This window comes from Tetrahymena thermophila (genome assembly GCF_000189635.1).
Source record: "Tetrahymena thermophila SB210 genomic scaffold scf_8254659, whole genome shotgun sequence".
NCBI lineage: Eukaryota > Ciliophora > Oligohymenophorea > Hymenostomatida > Tetrahymenidae > Tetrahymena > Tetrahymena thermophila.
The window spans coordinates 1,581,008-1,606,781 of NW_002476426.1; the positions used below are offsets into that span (position 1 = coordinate 1,581,008).

General features: G+C 24.0%; 3 protein-coding genes across 3 annotated transcripts; 2 read left to right on the forward strand and 1 right to left on the reverse strand. All coding sequences in view use genetic code 6, as the record gives it.

Moving 5' to 3' along the window:
* Positions 1–2,234: 2,234 nt before the first annotated feature.
* TTHERM_01142780 (IQ calmodulin-binding motif protein) lies at positions 2,235–14,782 on the forward strand (the record flags this gene model as incomplete). The annotated part of the gene is made up of 19 exons (XM_001030107.2): positions 2,235–2,347; positions 2,493–2,629; positions 2,766–3,494; positions 3,554–4,045; positions 4,113–4,199; positions 4,262–4,588; positions 4,645–5,197; positions 5,270–5,924; positions 5,982–7,478; positions 7,535–8,863; positions 8,939–9,832; positions 9,891–10,314; positions 10,399–12,995; positions 13,058–13,394; positions 13,450–13,518; positions 13,596–13,667; positions 13,722–13,841; positions 13,895–14,592; positions 14,657–14,782. 19 exons carry the CDS (start codon positions 2,235–2,237, stop codon positions 14,780–14,782), a joined length of 11,256 nt encoding a protein of 3,751 aa, XP_001030107.2.
* Positions 14,783–17,151: 2,369 nt separating this feature from the next.
* TTHERM_01142770 (hypothetical protein) lies at positions 17,152–23,371 on the reverse strand (the record flags this gene model as incomplete). The annotated part of the gene is made up of 13 exons (XM_001030106.2): positions 17,152–17,259; positions 17,323–17,393; positions 17,462–17,753; positions 17,827–17,976; positions 18,045–18,792; positions 18,871–19,013; positions 19,073–19,315; positions 19,375–21,591; positions 21,652–21,848; positions 21,919–22,492; positions 22,646–22,793; positions 23,084–23,247; positions 23,300–23,371. The coding sequence occupies 13 exons, from the start codon at positions 23,369–23,371 to the stop codon at positions 17,152–17,154; spliced, it is 5,127 nt and encodes a 1,708-aa protein (XP_001030106.2).
* A 709-nt stretch (positions 23,372–24,080) lies between these two features.
* On the forward strand, positions 24,081–24,587 carry TTHERM_01142760 (ubiquinol-cytochrome C reductase hinge protein; the record flags this gene model as incomplete). Its single annotated transcript, XM_001030105.4, has 3 exons — positions 24,081–24,317; positions 24,433–24,474; positions 24,531–24,587. The coding sequence occupies exons 1-3, from the start codon at positions 24,144–24,146 to the stop codon at positions 24,585–24,587; spliced, it is 273 nt and encodes a 90-aa protein (XP_001030105.3). The 5' UTR covers positions 24,081–24,143.
* Positions 24,588–25,774: the final 1,187 nt, after the last annotated feature.

Consider the following 25,774-nt stretch of genomic DNA (forward strand, 5'->3'; position numbering starts at 1 on the left):
GAGGACTTCAAATCTGAGAAGCCTGTTGTTTGTAAATCTTTGTTGTCCTCTTCTTATGTCTAAACATTTTTTTGCTTAGCCTTCCAAGGTTTTTCTGAGGTTGCTTTCTTTTATTTGTAACTGTATTTTTCAACACTTTAAGATTGAATTTTTTTCTTTTTTAAATTAGTTTAATTTAGTGATTAAGAATATGGCGATGATAAATCTCTAGGCTTTATTTTTGGCTACTGTTTGGAAGAAGATGTAGAATTTTCTTGAATTGTTTCAATAATGAAACTTCCTTTGCCTCCTGAAAGGAAATTTTAATTTTACTCATCAATCTGCTTTAAAGTATTTTTCTATTTAACGATGGACTAGTACATTGCATTACCAAATCCTTATGTTTAAACTGGAAATAAATTCTACCTTAAGTAAATTTTTATTAACTTAATTATTATTTTTATTACTTTTGAAAGCTCTTCCTTCTTTCTTTATTTGGTATGTTTATTGTTTGTTTTTTTTCTTTTTCATTCAATTTATGCCAAATTATAAATATTTCCCATGCCAAAAGTTACCATAAATTTTTGCAATTATTAATGAACTATTTTTAACTGAGTAATAGCTTACCAGAGTGAAATACTTAAATATTTGTGATATAATTTTTTGGCGAATCTGCAAACATCTTTTTTCTACACAAATACTTTATCACTGAATTATAATTAAGAGAATAAAATTTAATTGTTTTAACTATTTCTTAAATAATATGTATGTAAGTAACTGAAAAAAAAAATTAGAAAATAAATATAAGATTTTAGTAAATTGTATCGTTAAAAAATACATAATCTAAGTATTGTCAACTAAAAAATAAAATAGAAAAAAAATTATCTTTTTATGAAAATTAAACTGAAATTGAGGCAAGATGAGAAATAATAAATGTATATTTTTGCTTGATTCATGAAAACTTGCTGTTTTGAACATCTATTAATTTTGAAAACAATATATATTAATACTAACTTTTAATAAATAAATATCTTCTATTAATTTACTTAGTACTAAGAAATATTCAATATTTTCACAACAGTCATATTATTAATTAATTATATATATATATATATAAGTTTAATAATATCTAAAATTATTTTTTTAATGTATAAAAATACCAATTAAAATTATTTTGGGAAGTTTTGTAATTTAAATAAATTTGATATTTGTATTAAAACTCAAATTTTTTATGAAACTAATTTAAATACAAAAATTCTAACATACAAATTGATTTACATAAAAATATTAGTAAAAAAAGCTTACAAGATATTTAATAGATAATTTTATTTTTAATTTTAATTTTTTATTCCTATAATTAATTTACAATTCAATCATAAAATTCATTTGAAATACTTAAAAAATATTTTTTTTAATTGTATCCTTCTTTAACTATTTAAAAGATCTTTAAAATAATGTTTTACAATTTAACTTCGTGAATAATTAAATAATGAATTAAGATAAATAATAGAATATGTTTTTAGTAAAATATCTATTAGAATTTAAAATTTTAAAAATAACATAGCATTTAAAATAATTTATTTACTTAACTCATTATAAATAAAGGCTTTGAGTAATTAATAGTATTAATATTAAAAAACTATTTTAGATTAAATTAATGTGATTTTTTTTCAAACAATTTAATTTATTACAAAGGTTGAAATATTATAAAAATATTCTATTCGTGATAATAATTAATTTATTTATTTATTTTTAATATTTTGAAAATTAATATTAATAAAAGGGTAATGATTGATTATGAATATGTTTTGCGAAATAAAAATTTAAAATTTGAACATCAATCAAGTTCTGTATAAATTTCGTAGTTAAATATATTTGAATTTTAATTTGGCACCAACTAAGTTTTAATGCAAAATTCAATTAATAATAATTAGCTTGGTTGCAAAATATAAATAAATTAATAAAAAGATTGATTTTATTTATTTATGGAAGACTTATTATTGAATCTTCAATATATTTTTTTGAATTTAGATTTTTTGAAAGGTTGCATCAATAAATAATAATAATAATCCATTCATCTGCTTCCCTTTTTGGTTGATTTGATTTTATCACTAATTTAATCTAAATATTGATTAGCGAATAACTATTTGATTCAAACAAATAATAAATATCGAAAATTTGTGTATAAAATCAATATACGTATTTTTTGTAATTAATTAAAATACAAAATAATAATATTTCAAATTTCATTCTAAATGAATCCATTCTTTAAGCGAAATTCATATCAAAGCGAAACTTCAAGCAGTGGAGACCCAATAAATTTATAGCCCACCATATTTATTAATAATAACTATAATTAAAAGAAAGAGTAATTATAACTTTTTTAAAAGTGTTTATCTATTTTCTTATCTCTTGCCATTTATATACAATTTTGAATTTAAATTGGATAAAGAGCAACTATAAGAGCAATAAAATTATTTGAATTTTCTAATAAAGTATTATTATTATTCTAGATTAGCAACAATGATAGATTAGTAGAATTACATTAATAAAGAAAATAGTAATGATGCAAATATTTAAGCCTAATCTCAATTTGCAGGACGTAAAATATCTACCACTCAAAATATCACTGTGAAGACTTCAAAAAATAGTAAAATATGTCTTAAAACTTTAAGTTATATGTTCATTTAATATTAGAAATTAAAGTTAGCAAATGCAATCAATTTCATAGAATACAATTATTTGTTTTTGATCTTTATAATAGGTTTTAATTTTATAAAAAATAGAAAAATTCCCTATTCCTTTAATGCAAAAGTCAATAAAGTAAAGAATTGGAGATTAATTTGGATAAGCATATATAGTTAGAGAAGACTTGGATTTTGATAGCCCTGAAATATATGCTCCTAATATGACAATTGAATCTATTACAGATAAAAATAAATAAGGAAAGCAAACAAGAAGCAGCACTTCTAAGCATGTGCCAACTCAATCAACAAAAAGCAAAAGTTCTCAAAAGAATTCATCTAGATAGCCTAACACTACTAAATCTAACCCAAATTGTTAAATTGATCTTTTTTTTAATCACCTAAACGAGTACCCTCAATCTAATTAGCAAAAGCTTGTATAAAATGTAAATTCAAATGGATACTTAAATGGTCAGCAGTAACAATAAGCATAGATAACAAAAAAAGCATAGGAAAAGAATGGCCATGAATAGCACTCACATAAAAGAACTGTATCCAAGCATAATGGAGGAAATAAGAGCACAGTAGCTCTATCAAATGCAGGTGCAAAGAAGAAATCTAAAAAGAAAACAATATCATTAAAAGGCTTGAATAATACACAAACAACTTCTTCAGACATGAACACCATTTCATAAATTCCATCTGACTCTATTAATATATTTAACTAATTCGTTCCACCTTCATCAGTCCATTAATAGTAGTCTCATAACCAATAAATTAACTTTAATGGGAATTAATCTGTTACAAGTTAAAGAAGTAACAATCATCATGGTAATTTTAACAAATAATTTTATCTTAATTCAAATAATAATATCTAATTTAATAAAAAGCTCTTTAACAACTGAATCTTCTTAGCTAAAATCAAAATAAGTAAGGATAAGACGGCACTGCTTTTTATCAAAACTAATAAAATAATAGTTTTTGTTCAAATTAATTTTAGTAGAACTAAATCAATATGAATCAGTATAATAATTTGAATAATGAAAACGGTTAAATTTGTCATACTTCAAATACTGCTACATTTGAAGCTCATGGGACTATAGATGTTGAAGACTATAAAATAAATGGCAATAGAAAAAATAATTAGATTTTTGGTTACCAAAATGAAGATAGAAAACAACGTACAAGTGCTTCAAAAAAGAAATTAAATGCCTCCAAAAGGTAGTCTTCGAGATCAAAAAGTGCAGGAAAAAAAAGTTTATCTAAAGTTAATGCAAGTATGAGCTAAGTAAATACTACTTTTACAAAATCTAAGTAGGTTGATTTAAATAAAACTGACACTCTTAATGTCACAAATAAATCCTTTAGTTAAACAAACAACAGTAATTAATTTAATTAATTAATAAATATATTTTAAGTTTTAAGAAAAAATTCTTCAAATAAAAATAGAAAAAAAGACCTAAAGAAGCCCAAGTGGAGGTCATCAAAATTCTAACTTAAATCAAATAAGCATCGATAATATCAAAAAGAAAAAAAGTAAATATATAAATTTTTTTAGTTATATTATGATGGGATTTAAATGATTTTTTTTTTATTAGTTTAAGAAATTATTTAAAAGTAAATCGAGCTCGAAAATGAAAAGAAAATTTAATAAAAGAAACTGTAACTTCAAATTGATAATGAAACTATTAGGATTAATAATGGATAAAGATTTTTGAAATAGAAGGCTAAGAAAGATGATCCTAAATTTCCTTGGGGATTTAACTAATAAAAAAGATTCTCATAGCACAGATCAGAAAAAAGCTAAGAAAGAATCAACAATCTTAATAACACATAAAAGTATGATGAAACAAAAAGAAGAGAGCTTTTTGGGCTTAGCTTTTTAAATAAGATAGATGAAAATACCTTACAAAGTATTAAAAAAAGTAAAAATATTAATTTATAAAGAAAAATTGTTTGTACTAATTCACTTTTTAATTAGAAAATTAAGAATAAAAAGAACACAAAGAGTAACAATTTGAGCATCACCATAGTAATAGGGCTTAAAAGACTTTGGAAGAACATTAAAATATTTTAGCTTTCATGGAATATTAAAAAAAAAGATAAATAGAGAAAAGTAAAGAATTAGAATAGGAGAAAAAAGAAATTTAAAAGATGAAAGTTGAGAATTTAAAAAAATTAAATGATACTATTAAAAGGTAATAAAGATCTTCACGTTCTAAATCTGTTTAAAAGAAATCCTTTATTATGAACATAAACGATAACTAACAGAGTTAGAATAGTTATTATTAAATAAGATAGGGACGAAGCACTTCTGAGGATGCCTACGCTCTATAAAGAGTTCCCTCAGACTTCATCAGATAATAGCAAGTTTTACATAATAAGTTATTTTTACAGCAAAATACAATTATTAATTAACAACAAAGTGACATAAAAATTGATATTGAAGCTCTTGAAAATGAATAAAATAGTGATAGAAAGTTTAGTTTGTTAAATAATGAATGCAAGAGTATATTGCATTAAGCTAAATTAGAGTAATAAATAAATAGATAATATTTTTTAAAATAATATTTTGAAAATTTTTCTTTTTTTATAATTAATTATAGGTAAAATTTAAAGCAATAAAATTTAAACTTGTCTATCGTGTCAAATAAAGGAGATAATACTAACCAAACTTTACACTAAAATTATATGTAAGTAGGAAGTCACCCTGGAAAGATGAGCTCTGGATAAACTAGTCTACATAGCTTTATAACAAAAAATAGTAAAGAAACTTCAAATTAAAAAGTACTTTAAGAATCAAATAGAAATCAAATTATTCATTAAAAATTTGAGCAATATTTAAATATTTAAAAGAGGCTTTAATTATTATAAGATTAAATGCTACAAAAACAACAACAACAATAATAGCTATAAAACTAAGTAATTATCTAAAATTAAGGAGGTAATTAGTAATAATAATAATAACAACAATTAGCACTCTAAAGCGTTGATTAATACTTATATGAAATTTAAAACTAACTTTAAAATTAAGAAAACAACTATCATGAAAATACTCAAAATATGTATTATATTTAGCATCCTGAAGAAAGTTAAAATAATAATTTCTAGTCAAGTAATGAGAACTAGCACATACCCTCTGAAAGTGATGTGGATCCTAGATTGGTATTGGAATCTTCTTCTTCATCAATAGATTCAGATTACTCTTAGAGAAAAAATATTAAATACCAGTAACAATAGTAGAACAATATATAATAAAATGTAAATAATATTTATTTATTTTTTTTGTTTTTAATAATAATTTACATTTATAATAAGGGAGCTCCAATTTAAAATCCTTCTAAACAAAACTACTCTAACAGATACTCTAATTAGGATAGCTAAATCAACTACGAAAATCACTCTTCTAATAGATTGAATGAAGAAGTTAATTAAGGAGAATATGAAATAGATAATTAACAAATTCATATTATATCTCCCTTGGAATTTAATAGAGGACCATCAGATGTTTTATCTTCGTAAAATGAATCTTCTAGAAACTAATAATGGAACCAAAATTTAGTTAGTAAGGATTAAAATATATAATTTAATGGTGAATTTGAACAAGATATGGAAAACTCTTAATCAAAGCAAATTTCTTCTGTTTCAAATTAGAAAAATCAGAGATCGGATTTCATGTATAACTAAAGCAGCTAAAGCTTCCATGATATCAAAGACAGTTCAAGATAATAAATTGGAAATAGTGGAAAAATCGATGATTCTAGTAAATCTAATAAAATATAAAAGAAGCAATACGAATATGAAGATCCAGATTATGATAACGATGATGAAGAATTGCAACAAATCAAGTAAATTAGAGATATCGAACAACAAGCATTGCTAAATTCTACAAATGCAAATTTAAACAAAACAAATAATGTTTCAATTATTTCTAATTAGCCATTAATTTTAAATAACAATATAAGTAAAGAGTAAATGCAACAGGCCGCTATGCTTATTTAAAAAGTCTGGAAAGGCTACTACACTAGAATTATTCTCGGCTATCGTCTTTAACAGATTTAATAAGAAGAAAATGATGAAAGCTTTGACCTGACCGAAGAGTAAGAAGATGAACTCTTGAAAATGTAGATACTTTAATATTTATAAGAAAGCAATGAATAATGGACTCAAGAAGAATTTGAGGAATATTTCTTAAAGTTCAAGCAAAAAAATGCTATTGAAAAAGAAAAAAGGAGATAAAAAAAGTAGCTCTAAAAGCAAGCTTAAATGCAACAACAAGCATAACATTATTAATAATCAGCTTCAGCTAAAAAGAGTGTTGTTAATGAAAGCTAAAATGAGAGATCAGTCAAATAAGAATATGAAAATAAGTTACACGATAGCTCAGAAAATAAACACATTGTTCATTCCTCGAGCTCTTATGATCTTTAACACATGGATTCTAGAAAAAAACAAGAGAATTCATCTTAAGAAAATGAAATAGAAAAAATCATTTCAAATTAGCATCACTTACATTTAAACTCTCTTGCTGATCAAAAGGTTTCAACTTCAAATAAATAAACAGACGAAATACTAAACACTGATGATTTACTCATGGATGAAGAATAGTATATTAAATCAGCACAGAGATATTAATACATTAAAGAAAACTAACCTCATTTGATTGACAATTAAGTTGAAATTAACTATGATGAACTTATGAAGCTAGGTTAAAACCCTTCCAAATTCAGTCCCGGAGATCATTAAAAAATTTAGCAATAAAAAATGAATATCCCTTTCCATCCAATCGATCCTAGGTATCAAGCCCAGCAAAAAGTAAAATTTTAAATTATAATATCAAAATTGATTTAACTCTGTACTTATTTATTTAGGAAATGCAAAAGGTTTAGGAGTAAAATACTTATGAAATGGAAAGCAGTGAGGGTCACCAACAATATGATTACGAAGATGATTAAGAATACGAAAATGAAGAAATAGATGATTAACAGATTTTGAATTTTTTGAAACAAGGAATAAATTTGAACCACTTAGGAGGTAAAGAAACATTTGACATTTAGAATAAAAAGCTAATAATTTAAGATGGAGATGGACTTTATGAATTAGATCTCTCTTAGTTGCCTGGTATTAATAATCTCCATTTCAAGGAAGATTAATATGCCTAATCTAACAGAGATTAATAAAAATCTGGATAAAAATACAGTGATATAGAAGACTTAGATTCATATTCTTAAAGGAACAAATTAAATACAAAAGAAGTAGGTTAAGGCGAGGAGGAATATGTTAATTTTGGTAACGAAGAGGATGAAGACGATGATGACAGAGAACTCGCAGAAATTAACAACAATATTAAATAAATTGAATCTACCAATAAGGAGAAGGAATTCAATAAGTTGTAAAATATATCCAAGAACAGAAAAGTTAATCTAGGAATAGAAATTGATGATGATCCAACTTACAATGATTCAGCTTAAATAAACTTCTTGAATAATAATATTTAAAATTAAGCAGCTAGCAAAAAGAGAGAGTAGTAACAATTACCTAATTAAGCAAATAACCAAAAGAGTGTAAATGGATAATTATATGAGAATTAGTAAGCTGACCAATCTCAGTAATAATCTTCTGCTAAAAGTAAATATGAGGGTGAAAAAAGTCAAGATCACACAGGAGAAAAAATTAAATAATACAACCACTACATGGAAAATTTGGAATTTTCTGAGAAAAAGGCAGCTTCTGCTCATCAATAATCTCAGTCTAACGACTATAATAATAGTCATAATCAAGAAGGAGAAGGTGAGGAAGAATTCGAAGAGTACGAAATCGATTTTGAATAATTGTTGATGAAGGATAAATACTAAGACGAAGAAGGTAACATTTTCATAATTGAAAACGGAGATAAAATTTATTTGGGGGAAGAAGAAATTGAAGCCTTAAATGAATATGCTGCTTAATTTATGCAAAGTAAAAGAGTGAAAGAGGATAATTCTTTCGAAAAAGATAATGACGAAGAAGAAGTAGACGAATAAGTTGATTATGATGGTTAGCATCATTTAGAAGACTAATATGATGACGAATAATTAGATTAAGAAGAAGAAGATGAAGATATCTATGATAACCATATTTAGAACTAAATGAATAATTACCACAATAGGGATCAGTACGACGACGAAGATGACAACCATACTCCTGACGAAGCCTATAATGTAAATAAAACTAATAGTAATAAGATGTAGCTCAATAGAAACAATTAATTTATTTTATAAAATTATAAAAAATAGGAAGAAACTCTAACTGATTAATAATGCCTATAATAGGAATAACCTGAAGCTAATTTTAACAAAATCGGCTCCTCTTCTTCTTAAAATAATAAAGAAAAACAAGAATAATAAAATATATAATAATAAGCTAACTAAAAATAAATTAATAATTAAGATAATCAAATATAAACAACTTTCAACAATTAAAAAAATTAAAATACAAATATTCACCAAAACGATGATGTCACTGATATTGATTTTATTGCTAAGCAACAACAACAACAAAAATCTTTTTAAAATTTTGAAAATAATTCTATACAAACCCATGAAAATATTAATAAAAACTAAACATCTTAACAACGTGATGAGTTATTAAAAGAGTTTTCTGTTTCTTAGCATAGCGAAAATTAAATTTTTAACAACAGCAATCAAAATTAAAGTATCAACAGCCAAGACAATTTTTAGAATGGCAATAACTTAAATAAAACAAATCAAAATAATCTCAATATCTCAAATTAAAATAATTTCAATTTAAATAATTAAAATTTCAATAACTTAATTTAAATTAATCCCAATAGTAATAGTTAAAATTCTAATAGTAGAAATTAGAATCTTAATAATAGCAATTAAAATTTTAACAGTCCCTAAAAGAGTTAAACCCAAAATTTCAACAATGAAATATTAAACAGTGATTTCAAGCAGAATGACTTATCTTAAATTTCATATAATGAATTCAAGTAATTGCAATCAGATTTAAAAACAAAATAGGAATAAATAAAATAATGGGCTGACATTGTCAGTATGCTATAAGAATACGATTAGAATAACCCACAGTCTCTCATTGAACAAATAAAGTTAAAATCTTAACAGAACTTCTAATAGCTGGCTAATGAATTAAAGAATTAAGAGGGATTAGTAAATATTTTCTAATTTTTTAATTTATTTAAAAAAAATATTTCTTAATTATAAATAGAGTCAATAAATATTAGAAAGCCCTTAACCCTTATTAAAGGAGTAAGAAAAATCACCAATAACTAATGATGATAACTCAAAGAGCTAAAGAAGTGCTAAGAAAAAACTTGTGATTGACGTAGATAAAATAGAAGATGAATTTCTATAAAAAGTTAGGCAATAAACATTCTCTGCATAAGATATGCATTAACTTAAAAAAGATCAGAAGACAAAAAGTTAATCTTAACTGGTTTAATCATAAGATCAAGTTATCGAATATGACAGCTAGAGTTCAGAAGATATCACATCAGCATCAAAGCTCAAAAGAAAATTCATTTAGCAAAGGGGATCTAACATAGACTCACTAATACCTTCTTTCTAATTCTCTTCAAAAACTTTAAAATCAATGGCAACTCCTGGAAAAATAAACACTGATTCTGAAGAAAGTAAAAATATACCTAATATAAATACACAATTATTTATTTGTTTATTCAATATTTACTAATTATTAATTTTTAAAAATTTCTAAGATGAAGATGGAAGCTCTGCTACTGGTAGTCTTTTTGAGGAGGCTCCTTTCCTTGTTTTTTATCAAAAGTACCGTGAAGTAATGAAAACTGATTCTATCAATCAGATATTAAAGTTTAGAGAACAAGCTTTAATCAAGAGACACAACATCGAAGAAAAGAATCTGAAAAAGAATCTAGAAATTAATCGCATTTCTCCCAGAACTTATGACATTAAGAGATTAGAGCTTGAAAAAATGGTCACAAAAGAAAGAGAGTAGATTCATAAAACAAGATAAGATATCGAGAGGACTTGGAATCAAACAGCTCAAACTATAGCAAGAACTCAAAGAGATCTCATGTTTTTAAAAAAAGTAAAAGCTAATCAAGAAATGAATCCCACACACACTCATAATCCTCATTAAATGCTTTTGCTTAATATGAATACTCCACCTCCTTTGTTTACTGAGGGTAATGAGATTTTAAGTTCTCGCAACCCGATGTACAGCAGCTAAAGCTCCAGTGCTTTTAAATAAAGAAGAGTATTGTTTAAATCAGAAAGTGAAACAGAAACAGAAGGAAGCTGGAAACACTACAATAGAAATATGAGATACAATTTAAATGATATTAAAACACCTGATAATAACTATAGCCAGAATATAGTTGTGATTGATTCTTATGAGCCAATTGATATTTCTAAAAAAAATAACAATAAATAATAAGATAAATCAATAAATTTCTCTAAAACTCTAGGTTCTACAATCACAGGCAGTTTAGATGAGAATAATAGTTAGATAGTTAATACAAATCGTAGTCATGCTAAAGTAGAGTAAAATTCTTCAGCTAGATAACGTAGCTCTTCTTTAACTTCTGAAAGGCTAAAAACTGATTAATCTTAAAGAAAATATAGTTCTGAGAATTCAGAAGGCGATGCTCACTAAAATAAAAAAAAGGCTGATTTATTAAATTAAGATAAAGATTTGGATTAATATGAAGATGATTTTGATGTTGACATTAATGAAGATATTGATTAATCAAGTGACTCTAAAATTCTTTAAAAGAAACTTAAAGAAATGAATATCCAAAATTAATTTGAAGCAGACTTTTAGGATTTATAAAAAGAGAGAGAAGAATTTGAAGAAAATTATAAAGATTTAGATACAACAGAGAAGAAAAATATTTATGAGAAAACTGATTTTTCTCTGGATGACTAGTAAGTCAGTTAAGAGATTTTTGATGAAAAAAATATTTACACTTCATCTAGAAAGTTATATGATGTTTTAATCCATAAGCAACCTGAAGAGTATTTTAACTAATTGCTTTAGTAGACTCCTGCTAATAACGTTTAAGACAGTGCAGATAGCAAACAATTTAGTTAGGAATCCATCTAAGATAGAGCACAAAAATTAGTAAATCATACTGACTCAGATGGTACAGATTAATCTAAAGAATTTAATAGCATATCAAGTTCTTAGAAAGAAGCAAATATCATACAAAAGAAATTGTTTAATAAAAATGATCAATTTGAGTAGGTAACTGCAAGCTATGATGCACCAGAAGTTGACTTTGAAAACTTAAGTGAAAACAGATCTCTTGATATGAACTCATCTGTTTTCTAAAAGACACCTGCTCAAATAACTAAAAATAACAAAAACGGTATTAAAGGTATTGGATAACGCAACTATAGAGAATCTCATGAAAATGGAGAATTCAGCTCAGAGAATATGTTTTGCTCTGCATCAAGCAATCTACAAGGAGTCATACAAGAAAAAAATGCTACTGTTCTTTCTAGCTTAGATTGGGAGGGGTAGCTTAGTGCGAGATAAAGCGCAGAAGAGAATGATTTAAAGCATTCAGGAAATAAAATATTGTAAAATCAAGCAGCAGGACGAAATCCAAGCACATTTGAAAAGAAAAGTAACAATAATGCTCCATAAGGCAACAATAATATTTTGATGGCTGAAGAGTTAGATACAAATATTGAACAATATCATTTATAAAACACAAGTTACTAAAACCAAGTTTAAAATCTCTGTGCTAATTATCATAATAATTACTCTTTAACAGAAAGCATAAACACTTGTTATGGTTAATTAAGTACTAATAGTGCCATTGCATAATAAATATAGTAAAGTAATCAGATTCATTCTTCATATAAGTAAATATTCCCTAAATCATCTAATAAATCTTCAGCAGAGAAATTCTCTGATTTTAACTACTCTTCTTCAAAAGAATGTACCTTAAACTTTGTTGATGACCAAGATACTGCATAGAAGCAGAAGAGAGACTTGTAAACTTAGAATACTCAATAGTAATAGCAAAATCAATAAGGATTTATCTACGACATATAAGATGATGATTATGAAATAGATCTTGAATATGAAGCTTCTGCAAACAAATAAAAATCTATTGCCCCTCTTTAAAAATCAGATAATAAAGGAAAGATCTTAAACACTAAATAAGTTCCTCTCTAAACACCAATCGAAGAAGAAGAACTCACTTAAGGAAAAGATGTAAATATACAAAATTTATCATGCAAATATGACAGTGAAGTCTTTGTTGAAGAATCTGTAGATGATTAAGAAAAAGACATCTTATAGTTTTCAAACCTAATTAATCCAGTATTTACATAATTTTTTTTTTTTTCATTTATTTTAAATTAAATTTTAATTAATAAATTTAGAATGCTATTTAAAACATGCAGCCTTTGAATACTGTTGAAGATAGTATCACTGAAGAAAGTGAAATAGCAGAATAAGTTCACATAAAGTAGAGTACTAGTTTACCAAATAGAGAAATAAATGATGATGAACTTCCTTCATCTTATGTAACTAAAGACTAGTTCGTTGATTCTTAAGAGAACTAAGAAGATTATGATTATGAAGAAAGTGCTTTATCCGTTAATGCATTTAATACTGAGCTATAGTTAAAAGAATTACAATAAAAAACAGTTAAAAATTAAAACGTAGATTTCCTTTGTGATGATTTGATTAATAGTTTGATGGACGAAGCAACAGAAGGTAAAGAATTAATTAAAAAATCAAAATTATAAAAAATATTTAAATATAAAAATAGAATTCAGTAAAAATGAAGAAATCAAAAGAAAGTTAAAAAATTGCTCAGAATATTTCGAAACTCTTTAATGTAAATTTCTTTTTTTTTTCAGTATTTTTTTTTAATTATTTGGAAAAAAATAGCTGAGTAAAATAATTTATAAAAAGAAGCATAAAAGTATCAAAGCTATTAAGATCAAGAAAATGAAGACGAGGAAGCAATAATCTAAGAAGAATTAAGTAAAAGCTCAAAATATTTAAATATTTAAACTTAAATAACTTTATATTAATTAGGTATAGCACAAAAAGAATATGGATAACCTTCTTACAGCCTTAAATAAAGATTAAGAGGTATTCAAACTTAAGTCTCTGCTATTAGGGAATACTTATCTAAGCTTAGTGAATACATAATTGGTAATTAAATTTTTTGATTCTTAATAATTTCATAAATTCCAAATTTTAACTAGAAAATTATTTGGACACATTTGTGGAGCGTATAAATTATAGTTTGGGTCCTACTGCTATTGAGATGTTAAGATTTTTGCATTTTACTGACTAAAATAATAGCTTAGATAGCTAATTAGATAACTCTTCGGATTTCTCAATGCAGCATTCAGCTGTACTTATTACAGACTTGTATTCTACTTTTGAAATGCTTCTTCTCGAGGAAAAGAAATAAAAGAAATAATAGTAAAAGCTTGAAAGAGAATAGAATGAATAGTCAGAAAATTATGTATGTGATGATACAGATGAAGAAGATATTGTTCTCTCTGAATAGCACAAAGTTAGTTTGAAAGATATCACTCATATCCACAATAAAGTCATTTTCGATGCATTTAACGAAGCTCTTGATAACCATAGGTTATATGGACTCAAAGGACGTCCATTCCCATGGAAAGTTGATGCTACTAAAATTAATAATGCTCCTATTACCCATGATAAAGTTCCATCAATATTAAGGAAATCAGTGACTAAAGTTATTGAATGGGCTGAATGCCAATGCGGATTTATATTTGACAGACCAGATGCTTAACTACCTACAAACTAGACTCTGAATGAAGAATATATCTCTAAAATAAAAGAAAAAAGACTAACTGATATGCTACATTCAGAAGTTAAAGAAGCAGAAGAGAAATGGATCATTTATGATGATGAATACACTGAAGTAATTGATTTTAATTTTCTTTAAATATAACATTTTTAATAAATTTATTTATTTTATATTTTAGATATAAGTTGAAATCTCAGAATTGGTATTTTAAGAACTGTTGTTTGAATTCGAAGGCGAGCTAAGTAAAATAAATAATAAAAAATTAGGGCTCGATTAGAATATTAATAATGAAAATAATAATTGAAAAATTCTCAAATAATAACAATAATAATAAAATGAAGAAATAAATAAATAAATTGTGAATATTAGTAAATAAATTTAAAATAAAAAATATATAATAAATAATTTTATAAATCAATCATCTTTATTATTTTGTTTAATTTTTATATAATAGTTATTTATTAAGCCATGTATGTATGTAAATCAATATTTAATGTATATATTTAGATTTTATTTTTTATTAATTAATAGCAAAAATATTTTATCAAAATTAATAGATTATTTATTTCCATTTTAATATTTTTTCTTAACTCATAAATTTGTAATTAATTTAAAATAAATTTTTGAAATTAACTAGATAAAGTTGTTTAAAGGTGAGGAATTTAGTTGGATTGGAAACCATCTCCATTCTTTATTCAATAAAGTATTAGTGAAAATAAATAAATGTATAAATCTTTAATTTAATTTATTCAATAATTTTTTGTAAATTGATTGATAACAATATTTAAAAAATAGAACTTAAGGTTAAATTTATTAAAAATTTTTATATCATTCACATAAATTAATGAGAAAAAGTCAAAAATCTAATATTGAAGTTCAGTGATATATGATTTAACCCTAATATAAATTTATTATTACTAAATATTCTATTAATAAACAGTAGAATAAATAACCTTTAATAGAGTAAGATTTCATTACCAAAATTAAGAGTTTTGATTTACATAAAACAAAGTTTTTCGGGGGATTTTTTAAATTTTTGATTAAAATATCATAAATTCCTTTAAATTTTCTCAAATTTTCTAAGTATTTAATTACCTTTATTTCTAAGTAAATGAGATATTAATAAATTTGTGTTTAAACAATTTTTTCAATGATTTCTTCGATTTTTCAAAAATTAGCCAAAATGTTTAAAATTTAACTATTTTTTTTTTTTACATTAGCATTTATCTAAATTTGTTTTAATTAAATATTAATTAGATTAGCCTATCCAAAATTAAAAAAGTGTTTTTTTTTAATACAATCTAATTTTAATTATTTTGATATATAAACTATGATTAACATACTTAGGAATATAAATAATAGATTTTAAGTCCACTCATATTTCCCTAAAACCTAAAAGTTTGAAAAATCAACCAATAATTAAATAAAAAATTAAAACATTTAAAAATATTATGGATGATAAAAAGTGTCTAAAATAGATTCTTTTATTTCAGTATTAGCAGATTTTTAAGCGAGAAAATAAAAAACAATCATGTAAAATATAGATATAATACTATTGATTTTAAAAATGATCTTATCAAATTATAATTTGTTTTATAGGAAAATTTTTAATATTAAAGTAACTACATTATACCATCATAAAGCCATACAAGTATTTTTTTATTATTTGCTTAATTATTTATATTTATCAGGACATACTAAATTCCAATCTATCATTTATAATTTTATTCAATTTTAGATTTTATTTAAAACAAAATTCTAGCTAGATTTTATTGTGCTTTCAGATAAAAATATTCTTGTGGAGTTATGGAAGTGCAAATTAATATCTAAAGTATTTAATATAAATGTTTTATCATTAGAAAAATATTGTCCCAAATTTATTACATTTCATAGATCAATTTTTATTATATTTTTATCCAATATAATTTTTTACAAGCCCAGCTATTAAATGCTTTAGGTATTTTAAATGAAAAAATAAAAATATTTAATTGATTAAAAAAATATTCTGTAATTGTTCTATTAATCAAAAAAATAAAAATTACAATTTCTTGCTTCAAGTGGATGTTAAAATTTTTTGAATTATTAAATTTAATAAGAGGTATTTCTAGTTAATTAAGGATAATTTACAATTATTATATATTTTATGATTATTAAAAATTGAAAATTAAATTGTAAAATAAAATAAAAAATTAATTACATTTTTTATTTCATGTTAACTGATTTGATTTTGACAAAATCTTTAATTAAAAAATAATTTTATTTTGTAATTAAAAGTAAAAATAACTCTAAATTATATTTATTTTATTATAGATAGGTAAATTTATTTATATTATTTAAAACAAAAGAGATAAATAAATATTTAAGCTTGAAATGTAATAATTATCAAAAAAAAAAAAATTGATTTATATGAATAAATAACAAATAATACTAATTTAAAAATTATGAAAATTAAAAAAAACATTTGAATTATAGAAATATGGTATAAAAGAATTTATTTTTAATAAGAGTTTAGCATAGTAAATGTGTCTGCCTTAGTTATACCAAAGATAAAGTAATGGGTTAAAATGAATAGTTATGTAAGTAAATAATTTATTCTTATTTTATTTAAATATAACTTAATTTATTTGTTTATTTATTTATTTTTATACAGCTGCTTAGGTTATTTATAAAGATTCAAGAAAGAAGTAAATCTGTATATGTAGTTATTTGTTCGTTTTCTCTTAACTATATATAATGACTAGCAGAAATAGTTTGAATAAAACTATCAATATCTATAAAATCCTAATTAATTATAATATAATTATAAATGAAATAACATTTTGTCAGATTTAATTAATTAATTACTGTTTCTAGGTCTTTATGGATATAGAAAAGAAGTTCTTTGATATATCTAGGGCGATCGAATAAATATGTATCTATTAATTTTTATTTATTAACATAATTATTACAAAGTAGTAAATAAATAAATTAAATAAATCTTTACCTATTTCTAATTTGCATGATTCTATTTCATCGAACCAAGATTCGGTGTTTATGAATTGAGCCTTTTCAATCATATCATCTCCTGAAGAGTTTAATTTAAGTTTTTCGAAGTAACCTTCTTCTTCTGTTTGGGTAGGAATGTGAGAGCCTGATAAGCAAATATATGTACAAATATCTTTACTGTTAATGTACCCAGTTATGTTTGGATCAAGATTTTAAATTAACTTTTAATAAGTTTTTATTGTGTTATTCCTCCAAAATTCAGGTAGATCCCATTTACTAATTTAGTTTAGCTATGATTTATAAAAATAATAATTATTTTTAAAAATTAATGTTTGTGAGCAAGATCTTAATTAAATTATTTACTGTTTTTCTTGTTAAGAGTTGCAATAAAGCACGAGACTCTATTTAGTTATTTTCGTTAGTTATGCTCTTTAGTTCTTCTATGATGATGTAAAGTTATGAAATAGAAAATTTGTTTTCGTACAATGGTTCTTTGGCAGGTAAAATTATTGGCTATTTATTTATTTGTTTTTTTGAAATAATTTAGTTTTGTTTTGTTCTTTATAAAAATAGAATTTTACTGGAGGTGTTAGGAAATTGAGGATTTCATGAGAAATCACAATATCGACAAAATTGAGTTGAATTTCTTTTTGGATCTTTTTCTCTTCTTCAATATATTCACGGAAGATAGCGTCCATCTGATTTACAGCATCGTTTTCAACTTTAAAGGTATAGTCTATCCAGTCTTAAAGCTTTCCATAAAGGAGCTATGATTGAGCTTTCATTAATTTTAATTTGCTCAAAGCAAAATCCTTAATTACTTAAACTCTGTATCTAAAAATAGCCTTTTCCATATTTATTGCTTCCTTTTATTCTTTTTCTATAGGAGTAAGTTCTTTCTTTTCTTCTACTTCCTCTACAGCATTTTTACCACCCTTTTTGACTGGTGGTTTCTTATCATCCTTTTTAGGAGGAGCTTTAGCTGCTCCCTTTTTAGCACCAGGTTTTTCTTCTACTTCTTCTTCTCCTTGATGAAGCTTTAATGTTAAATCAACAAGCTTTTCTAATCTAGGGAAGTTATTATTCTCTTCGATAGGAGGTAAACTTTCTTAATTTTATACTATATCGTTTTTAAAGTATTCAGGTATTTCTTATAACTCTCCTCCTTAAATAAGTACGTAGTAATCGTTAATTATTTACTAGCAGCTGAAGCTTCTACTTAGTTCAGCTTAAAGTAATTATTAAATTAAAAGCATAAACTTTTCAATTTCTTTTTCGATCCAGCCAGATTTAATGATTTGATTACGCTCTTCAGATGCTTCGTCACGCCTATTTTATTTTAGATATTTTTAGTTTAAACAAACTCGAAAAACAAAAAGCAATCATAATTGCTGCAAATAAATTTACTTAGCTTCTATAATATCATACAATTGATCATGAAGATCTTCAACTCTTTAATGAAGCTCTTCCTTTGTTTAATCTTCTTCACACATATCAGGGTTAAGCTCAACGAACTTATTATATTCTTATTGGAACTACCTCATTAGCATCTGTAGATTAAAATTTGATAAATACCGTTAAATTTATTCAAAAAAATGTAAATTTTTACGAATTTCTAATCAGGTCTTTAAATGAGTTCTAAAAACCTCTTTTGGATATCATGGAATCTTAAAAGAATAGACTGTTTTTACTCTCTTAAGTTGTAGAACACAAATTTGCTTGAATTAATATAGATGTCTTGAGTATTTTTCCACAAATTGACAAGGTTTTTAAGGGCAGTAGGATTAATTTTTATACTTGCTGAGAAATTTTAAAGATCTTGTAAAATTTCTTCTCTTGTTGTGAAAAGCCACTAATTATTTATTAAAAACTCGTTCAAAAAAAATAAAAAAATAAATTTAAATTTGATACTTTTGCTTCGTTTTCTTTTTTTATTCTTGCAATTTCTTCATCTTGTTTTTTTCTTTCTTCGATGCTATCGAGTTTATTCTGAATAGCTTCATATTTTTGCTCTTTAGCTATTAATACCCTATCAATAATTTAATCTACTTAGTAAAAAACTTCATCGATCTTATCTTTTCCATTGACTTCTTGCCATACTATTTAATAATCTTATTATACATTGTATTTGGATTTTTAAGGAACTAATTAATTTTATGTTTCCCCATTCTCAACTTATTCTTCTGGTTGAGAATCTTACACATTTTATGCATTTTCTTCTAAATTCTAATTCATAGATCCTGCTTAGTGCTAATTGTTAACCTATTCATTATTCTCTAAAGTTCCTTATCTACTGTCAGACTATTACTAATCTGATAAAGGGTGTTCTTCTTCATTCAAAGTTCTAATCTCAAATTTATTTCCAAACATACTATACCATTCCTTGAGCTACTTAAAATTATTATCTAATTCACAGTTTTTATCAACTATAGCTAATTCAGAAGTGCCATATTCTCTTATTTATTCAAGACGTTCAATTAGAGGAGCATTATCAACAGGAGGAGGATTGTCATCCAAATGAAAATTTTGTTTAGTTAAAGGATCATATCTCCTTCCAAGTGCTCTGCGAAGACTTTCTTTTTTATCAATGTCTATATAGATGACCAAATCTAATCCAGGTTTAATTAATTAACGAGGCTTTGTTTCAACTTTAGTAGGTTTGACAATTTTTTAAGCTTTTTAGATAGAATCCTCAAATTCACTTTAAATAATCTCATCCTTTGGAAGAAATCCTGATATTTCCTTTTCTAACAGCTTCGCTTATTCATAAGTGTGAGGGAAGTCTAGTAAAACAATGCCACTTGTATATTTATGAGTGCGGTTAATTAAGGCATTACGGAAAGTATCTTCTTTAGTTGGTGGCATTTATAAATCTTACCCTAAGTTAGGGAGTTTAAGTAATTATTCGTTTTCACTAGGGATACTCTTTTGAGCAAGCTGTTCAAGGAATTATTATTCAGTAACCTCAGGATGTATTTATTTTAATACGTTCTATATAAGTTTAATGTAATACTCATCAGGGATGTTCTAACCAGTATACAAGCACTATTCTATTTTCTAAGCTAATTAGATACTCTCTTCATCTAATTCTACTTACTAATTTTCTTCTTCAATTTGTTACTATGAAATTCTTGCAGCTGCTATGTTAGCTTAAGATTTATTATTACGATTACTTCCACCACTAACATCGTTTCTCTCAATCTACCCAACACTATTATTATTTGGACGACTACTGCTCTTGCTACTGCGAATCTTTTCCTCACGTTATTGTTACTGTACTTATCTTTAGTATGCATGATATTTTTCAATAAGCTCATTCATAAGAATATCAATTGAGAGAAGCTTTACACCATATTTTTTAGATATTATATTAGCAATAGTTTTTTTACCAGAGAATTGATAACCTAGAATTGCAAGTTTTAAAGGAAGCCAATCAAAATGATTGATAACTTCTCTCTATGATTATTCTATTTCTGAGCTGTAAAAATCTTTCATAATCCCGACTACCAAATTTCCTAAATGATAATTATTTAGAGTTTAATTTGGAATGTATTTTTCATCATTGTTCAAAGGATCTTCTCCTTAATATTCAAAACGGTGTTAAGGAATCCATTCCCCACGTCCCTCTAAATAATCCTAAAGTTCTTAATCTGCTAAAAAGTCCTTGCTCTCAGTTTAAGATTACTCCTAATTTCTTAAATTTGGAATAGTTTCGTAATTCCTGAATTACTTTTCTTTTAAGAGAGGCTTGTTATCAATGAATAGTTTTATTTGATCATTTAAAAAGTGAGAATCAATATTTTCATTATCTTATTATTGCTATTATTCATAGCAAATATTGGCTAAATCAACTAGCTGTTCTATTAAATTTCTACATTTAGAATACACATCTTTACGGTTTAACTGCTTTTCACTAATCTCTATTTCCCTTTAACGATTCAGTTTACTGAGAATATCATTTTCATTTTCTTATCTAAGAATTTTCAATAATTCTTCCTCTTTATACTTAGCATTTACTACATTAACTTCATTTTTTTGCTTATACTTTTCATCTCTAAGAAATCTATCTTAAATAATAATTTATTTGCACTAATAAGCTCTCCATACCTCATATTCTATTTCTTTTTCCTATTATTATTGTTAATATTTATTTATTTTCTATTGTAAATAATTTTTTATTTATTTTACCTATCTTGATTGCTACTCTAATTTTTTTAAAACTAGCTCCTCTCTTTTTCTCACTTCAATATCTCTCTAAAATTTAGCCTAGTCAACAATCATTTTTCTTCTTCTTTTATCTCTTTCTTTCCTTAAAAATTCATTAACTTGAGATTTTTCCTTGATTCTTTTCATAGTAGCAGTTGCACTGATAGTGTTTTTATGTTCTAAAAATATGTATTAATGTTTATTTAGATATAAAATTTTAGTCAGTCAATCAAATAATAAACTAAGTACCTTTTTTAATAATATTTCCATCTTCATCTTCTTCAAGCAAGAGTCCTTTTTTTTTAAGAGTTTCTTCAAACATGTCAATATCTCTATTAGTTTCATTCTTCGTTAACTCCTTAATTTAAAGCCTTTTAGTTTCTTCCTTTTGTTTTTATTTATAATCAAATTATTTATCTGCTTCTACTCTTTATTTGGTAATTTCTTAATTCTTTTTCCATTGCTCTAAACCCTTTTCATTCCAATCTTCTTAAAAAGCCATATTTCTTTGCAACTTGTTAAGTTCAATTTTTCTCATTTACTCCTTTAATTACTTTTCTTTTTCTTCCTCACTTTCCTTTATCTTCTTTATATAAGCATCTTACTATATTTTGAACTCCTCAAATTTTTTAAGGTGGTTATCTTAGTTAACTGCTTTTTACGATCTATTTAATTAATTTAATCTTTAATTAAAGAATTTTGATTCCATGTTGGCAAATTAAGCAATAGGTGGATTTATTCTCATCAAAGGAGTTACTGTATTATATTTTCCAGCCTTGCTATTTATGATAACATCTGCAGGATTATTAACCTTTTCAAGTGCCTAATAAAATATATAACATTTATTTGATAAAAATAAAGACCAAAATTCTTCTTTAAAAATACTAAAAAATAGAACTTATTTAAATTAATTTGAAAAATGAAGATATAAAATATTTAAAGCATTTTTTATAATTTTAAATATTTTAAAATTTACCATTTTTAGTTAATAGAGAATTTATGATGCCACATCTTTTCTACAATTAATAATATCATCAACTGTTTGCGAATTAAATTTCACTTTTAAAGTTCTAAATGTTGGCTATAAAAGATCGAAGTTAGTCATCTTAGCTTTTCTTGTATCCCTATATTTTTATATTTCATAAGTATTTACAATAATGTTGGTAAATCATTTTGCAGTTATATAATATATGCAAAAACTATATTTTTAATTAGATTCAATCAATAAACTTTTAGATTTAAATTCAATAAATACCCAAATACTTATTTAAATTAGACTCCTAAAAATCATTTCTATATTTTATTAATTTCTAAATTTCTATAAAATATTTTAGATTTCATGCTTGCTTATTAATAAATAAATGAAACAGATTAAATCTAAAATAATTTAAGGTTGTTGAAATTTATGTTATACGCGTTCTTGAATTCTTTAAAGTTGAGCTATTGATTATACTTTGAAAGTAATTCACCAAAATAATAGCCATTCGCGAAATCCTATTCAAATGAAGTTATCTTTTTGGTAAGCTAAACTTCATCGTTAAGCCAAGTAAAGATTAAATCACCCATTGTTTGTCTTTGCTTTTTATTAATATATTTATTTATTTAATAAGTGATATTCAATAATATATACAGCAAGCAGTATCTGATTGAATTAATCTTTTAATTTTACTTTTGCTTGTATTTTATTATTTATTTCATTCATTCATTTACAAACCAATTCTAAAATTTATTAAAAACTAACAAAATCAAACATATTTTCATTTTGTGAAATAAAGTTTCAAAATTTTTTTGAATTACTTCCTCATTCATTAACCATATAGTCTTCATTCTAATTATCTTTCAAAGATTTTGTAATTGAAAATTCAATCTTTAAAATAATTATTAAATTAAATAATTCAAATCAAAATAAAATTAATTTATGTTAAACAAAATTTTTTTTTTTTAAATATAAAAATTTAAAAAAATTGTTTTACAAATCAAAACCTATTAGCATTGTGTTTAATTAAATTAGAGTTATTTTTAAATATATTGCAAGAGTTAAACAAAAATAAATTTAACATAATTTAAAAGCAAGTTAAATAGAGCTGTTTGATTGTGATGCAAAGAAAACATTTACAAAATAGAAATGAATGTATATGTATGTAAATATAAAATGATAGATCTTTGTTAATAAAATTGGATATTGTGTTGTTTTTTATTTTAATTTGATTTGTTATTTATTGTGTTGCATTCTATTTTGAGTAGGCAATAAAATAATTAGGAGAAAATAAAATTCTGTGAATTAATAGAAAAAAATGAAAAAGAAATTTGTGTGCCTTTCTAATAAGCATTTTTGATTGATTTATTTTTCTTGAAAATAATAGAACATTTAGATTTTAAAGAATGTTTTTAATTAATTTAATATTATACAATTAATTAGATTAAAAGATATTTCTAAATTCAACTTAATAGCAAGTAAAATCAAGAATATTAAAATGAGCTCTGGAGATCTTCCATCTGCAACCTTAAGCATGATTTAATAAGGTCAAGACCCCAAAGAATTGGTCCTTTAACATTGCAAACCTAACTGTCTTCACTGGGAATAAAAACTTAAGAGATGTGAAGCAAAGTTAAGAGAACTTGTTAATGCTGATCCTGAAATGTCATGCGTAACTAACTAACTAGATATTTTTTCCATATTAATTTAGTTTCTAAAACTTATTATCATTGGAATTAAAACATACCATACTAATAAAAATATTTTTATTATTTATATTAAATTAGATGTATCCTCTTAGAGATTGGGTTACTTGTGTTGAAGCTTGCGTAAAAAATTAACATAATTAATTAGCATAGTATAAAAATTATAATTTTATTAATAGGTTTAACCTCAAATTATTTCTTAACTTGTTGGTGCTTAGAAGGGAAGAATTTGGTGAAATATAAAAACATCAATTTTTAACTTTAAAATGAGGCATATGTCATATTATTAGCTAAGAAGATAAATTATTTGCTTGAAATTACATAACTGAGAAGTATTTATTGAATTATAATCAGTTTATCTTCTCAAAAGATGATTATTAGTAATAAATGCCTTTAATCAAGTGATCTTTAAAGGAATAAAGAATGAGTATTCAGATTAATTACTTACTAAATTAATATTTTCAAATATAACTATTTGCTAATAATTATTGTTATGTACTTGAATGATTTATGATAATATGGTGTCTGTCCATCGAGTATAAAAATTTACATAATAATTTAACTAAATTCTCCATTGTAATTTTAATAACTTACTCTTCAAAACCTTTTTCGTATTTTATATTTTATAAGGCTAAAACTTGTTTGTTTAAAATATTTTATATTTATCACAATGTTATTAAACTCAAAAATTATTTTGGAAAGCAAAATAATAAATTAAGCTTACTACTTAGTTTAATTGTGTTAAACTTTAAGCAATCCTAGCAGTTGATAAGTATCTAATATATTTAAAAATTAAATAAGTATATTCACAAATAACACTACAATAAAATATTTTAAAGCAATTTTTTAACAATTTTCAGGTTACAGAGTTGATTTTGAAAAAAAATACTTTTAATATAAAAAAATTTGATATAAATTAAATTAATTTTTTTATTTAAATAAAATATGTTTAATCAACAAATTGAATAAGTTTTAAATATTTAAATCAAAATTCTTAAATCTTAAGATTGAGTTTTTTACAAAAATCAATAAATGGTTTCAAAGCAACAAATATCATGCATTCTCATTAATTAATGGTAAATAATATTTAAGACATTTTTTAAAAAATTTTTAAATATTGGTTATTTTTTTTGACAAAGTAATTTTTGTTAATTCTCCATAATTAAAGAAAAATATTAATTTTTAGTTCATTTCTATCTTTTAAAACCTGTTTCAAATTTAAAGAATGTCTTTGAATAATAATAATTTCTTCAGAACAAAATGCTTTTAAAATAAACATTTTAAAGAATATATAAAAATTTTAATTTAAAAATTATGAAAATAAATAGAAATTTAAATTAATAGATCTAATCAAATAATTTAAAATAGTTGAGGACTTACTTTTTATATTTTCCAATTAATAGACATAAAACTAAATTGGTAA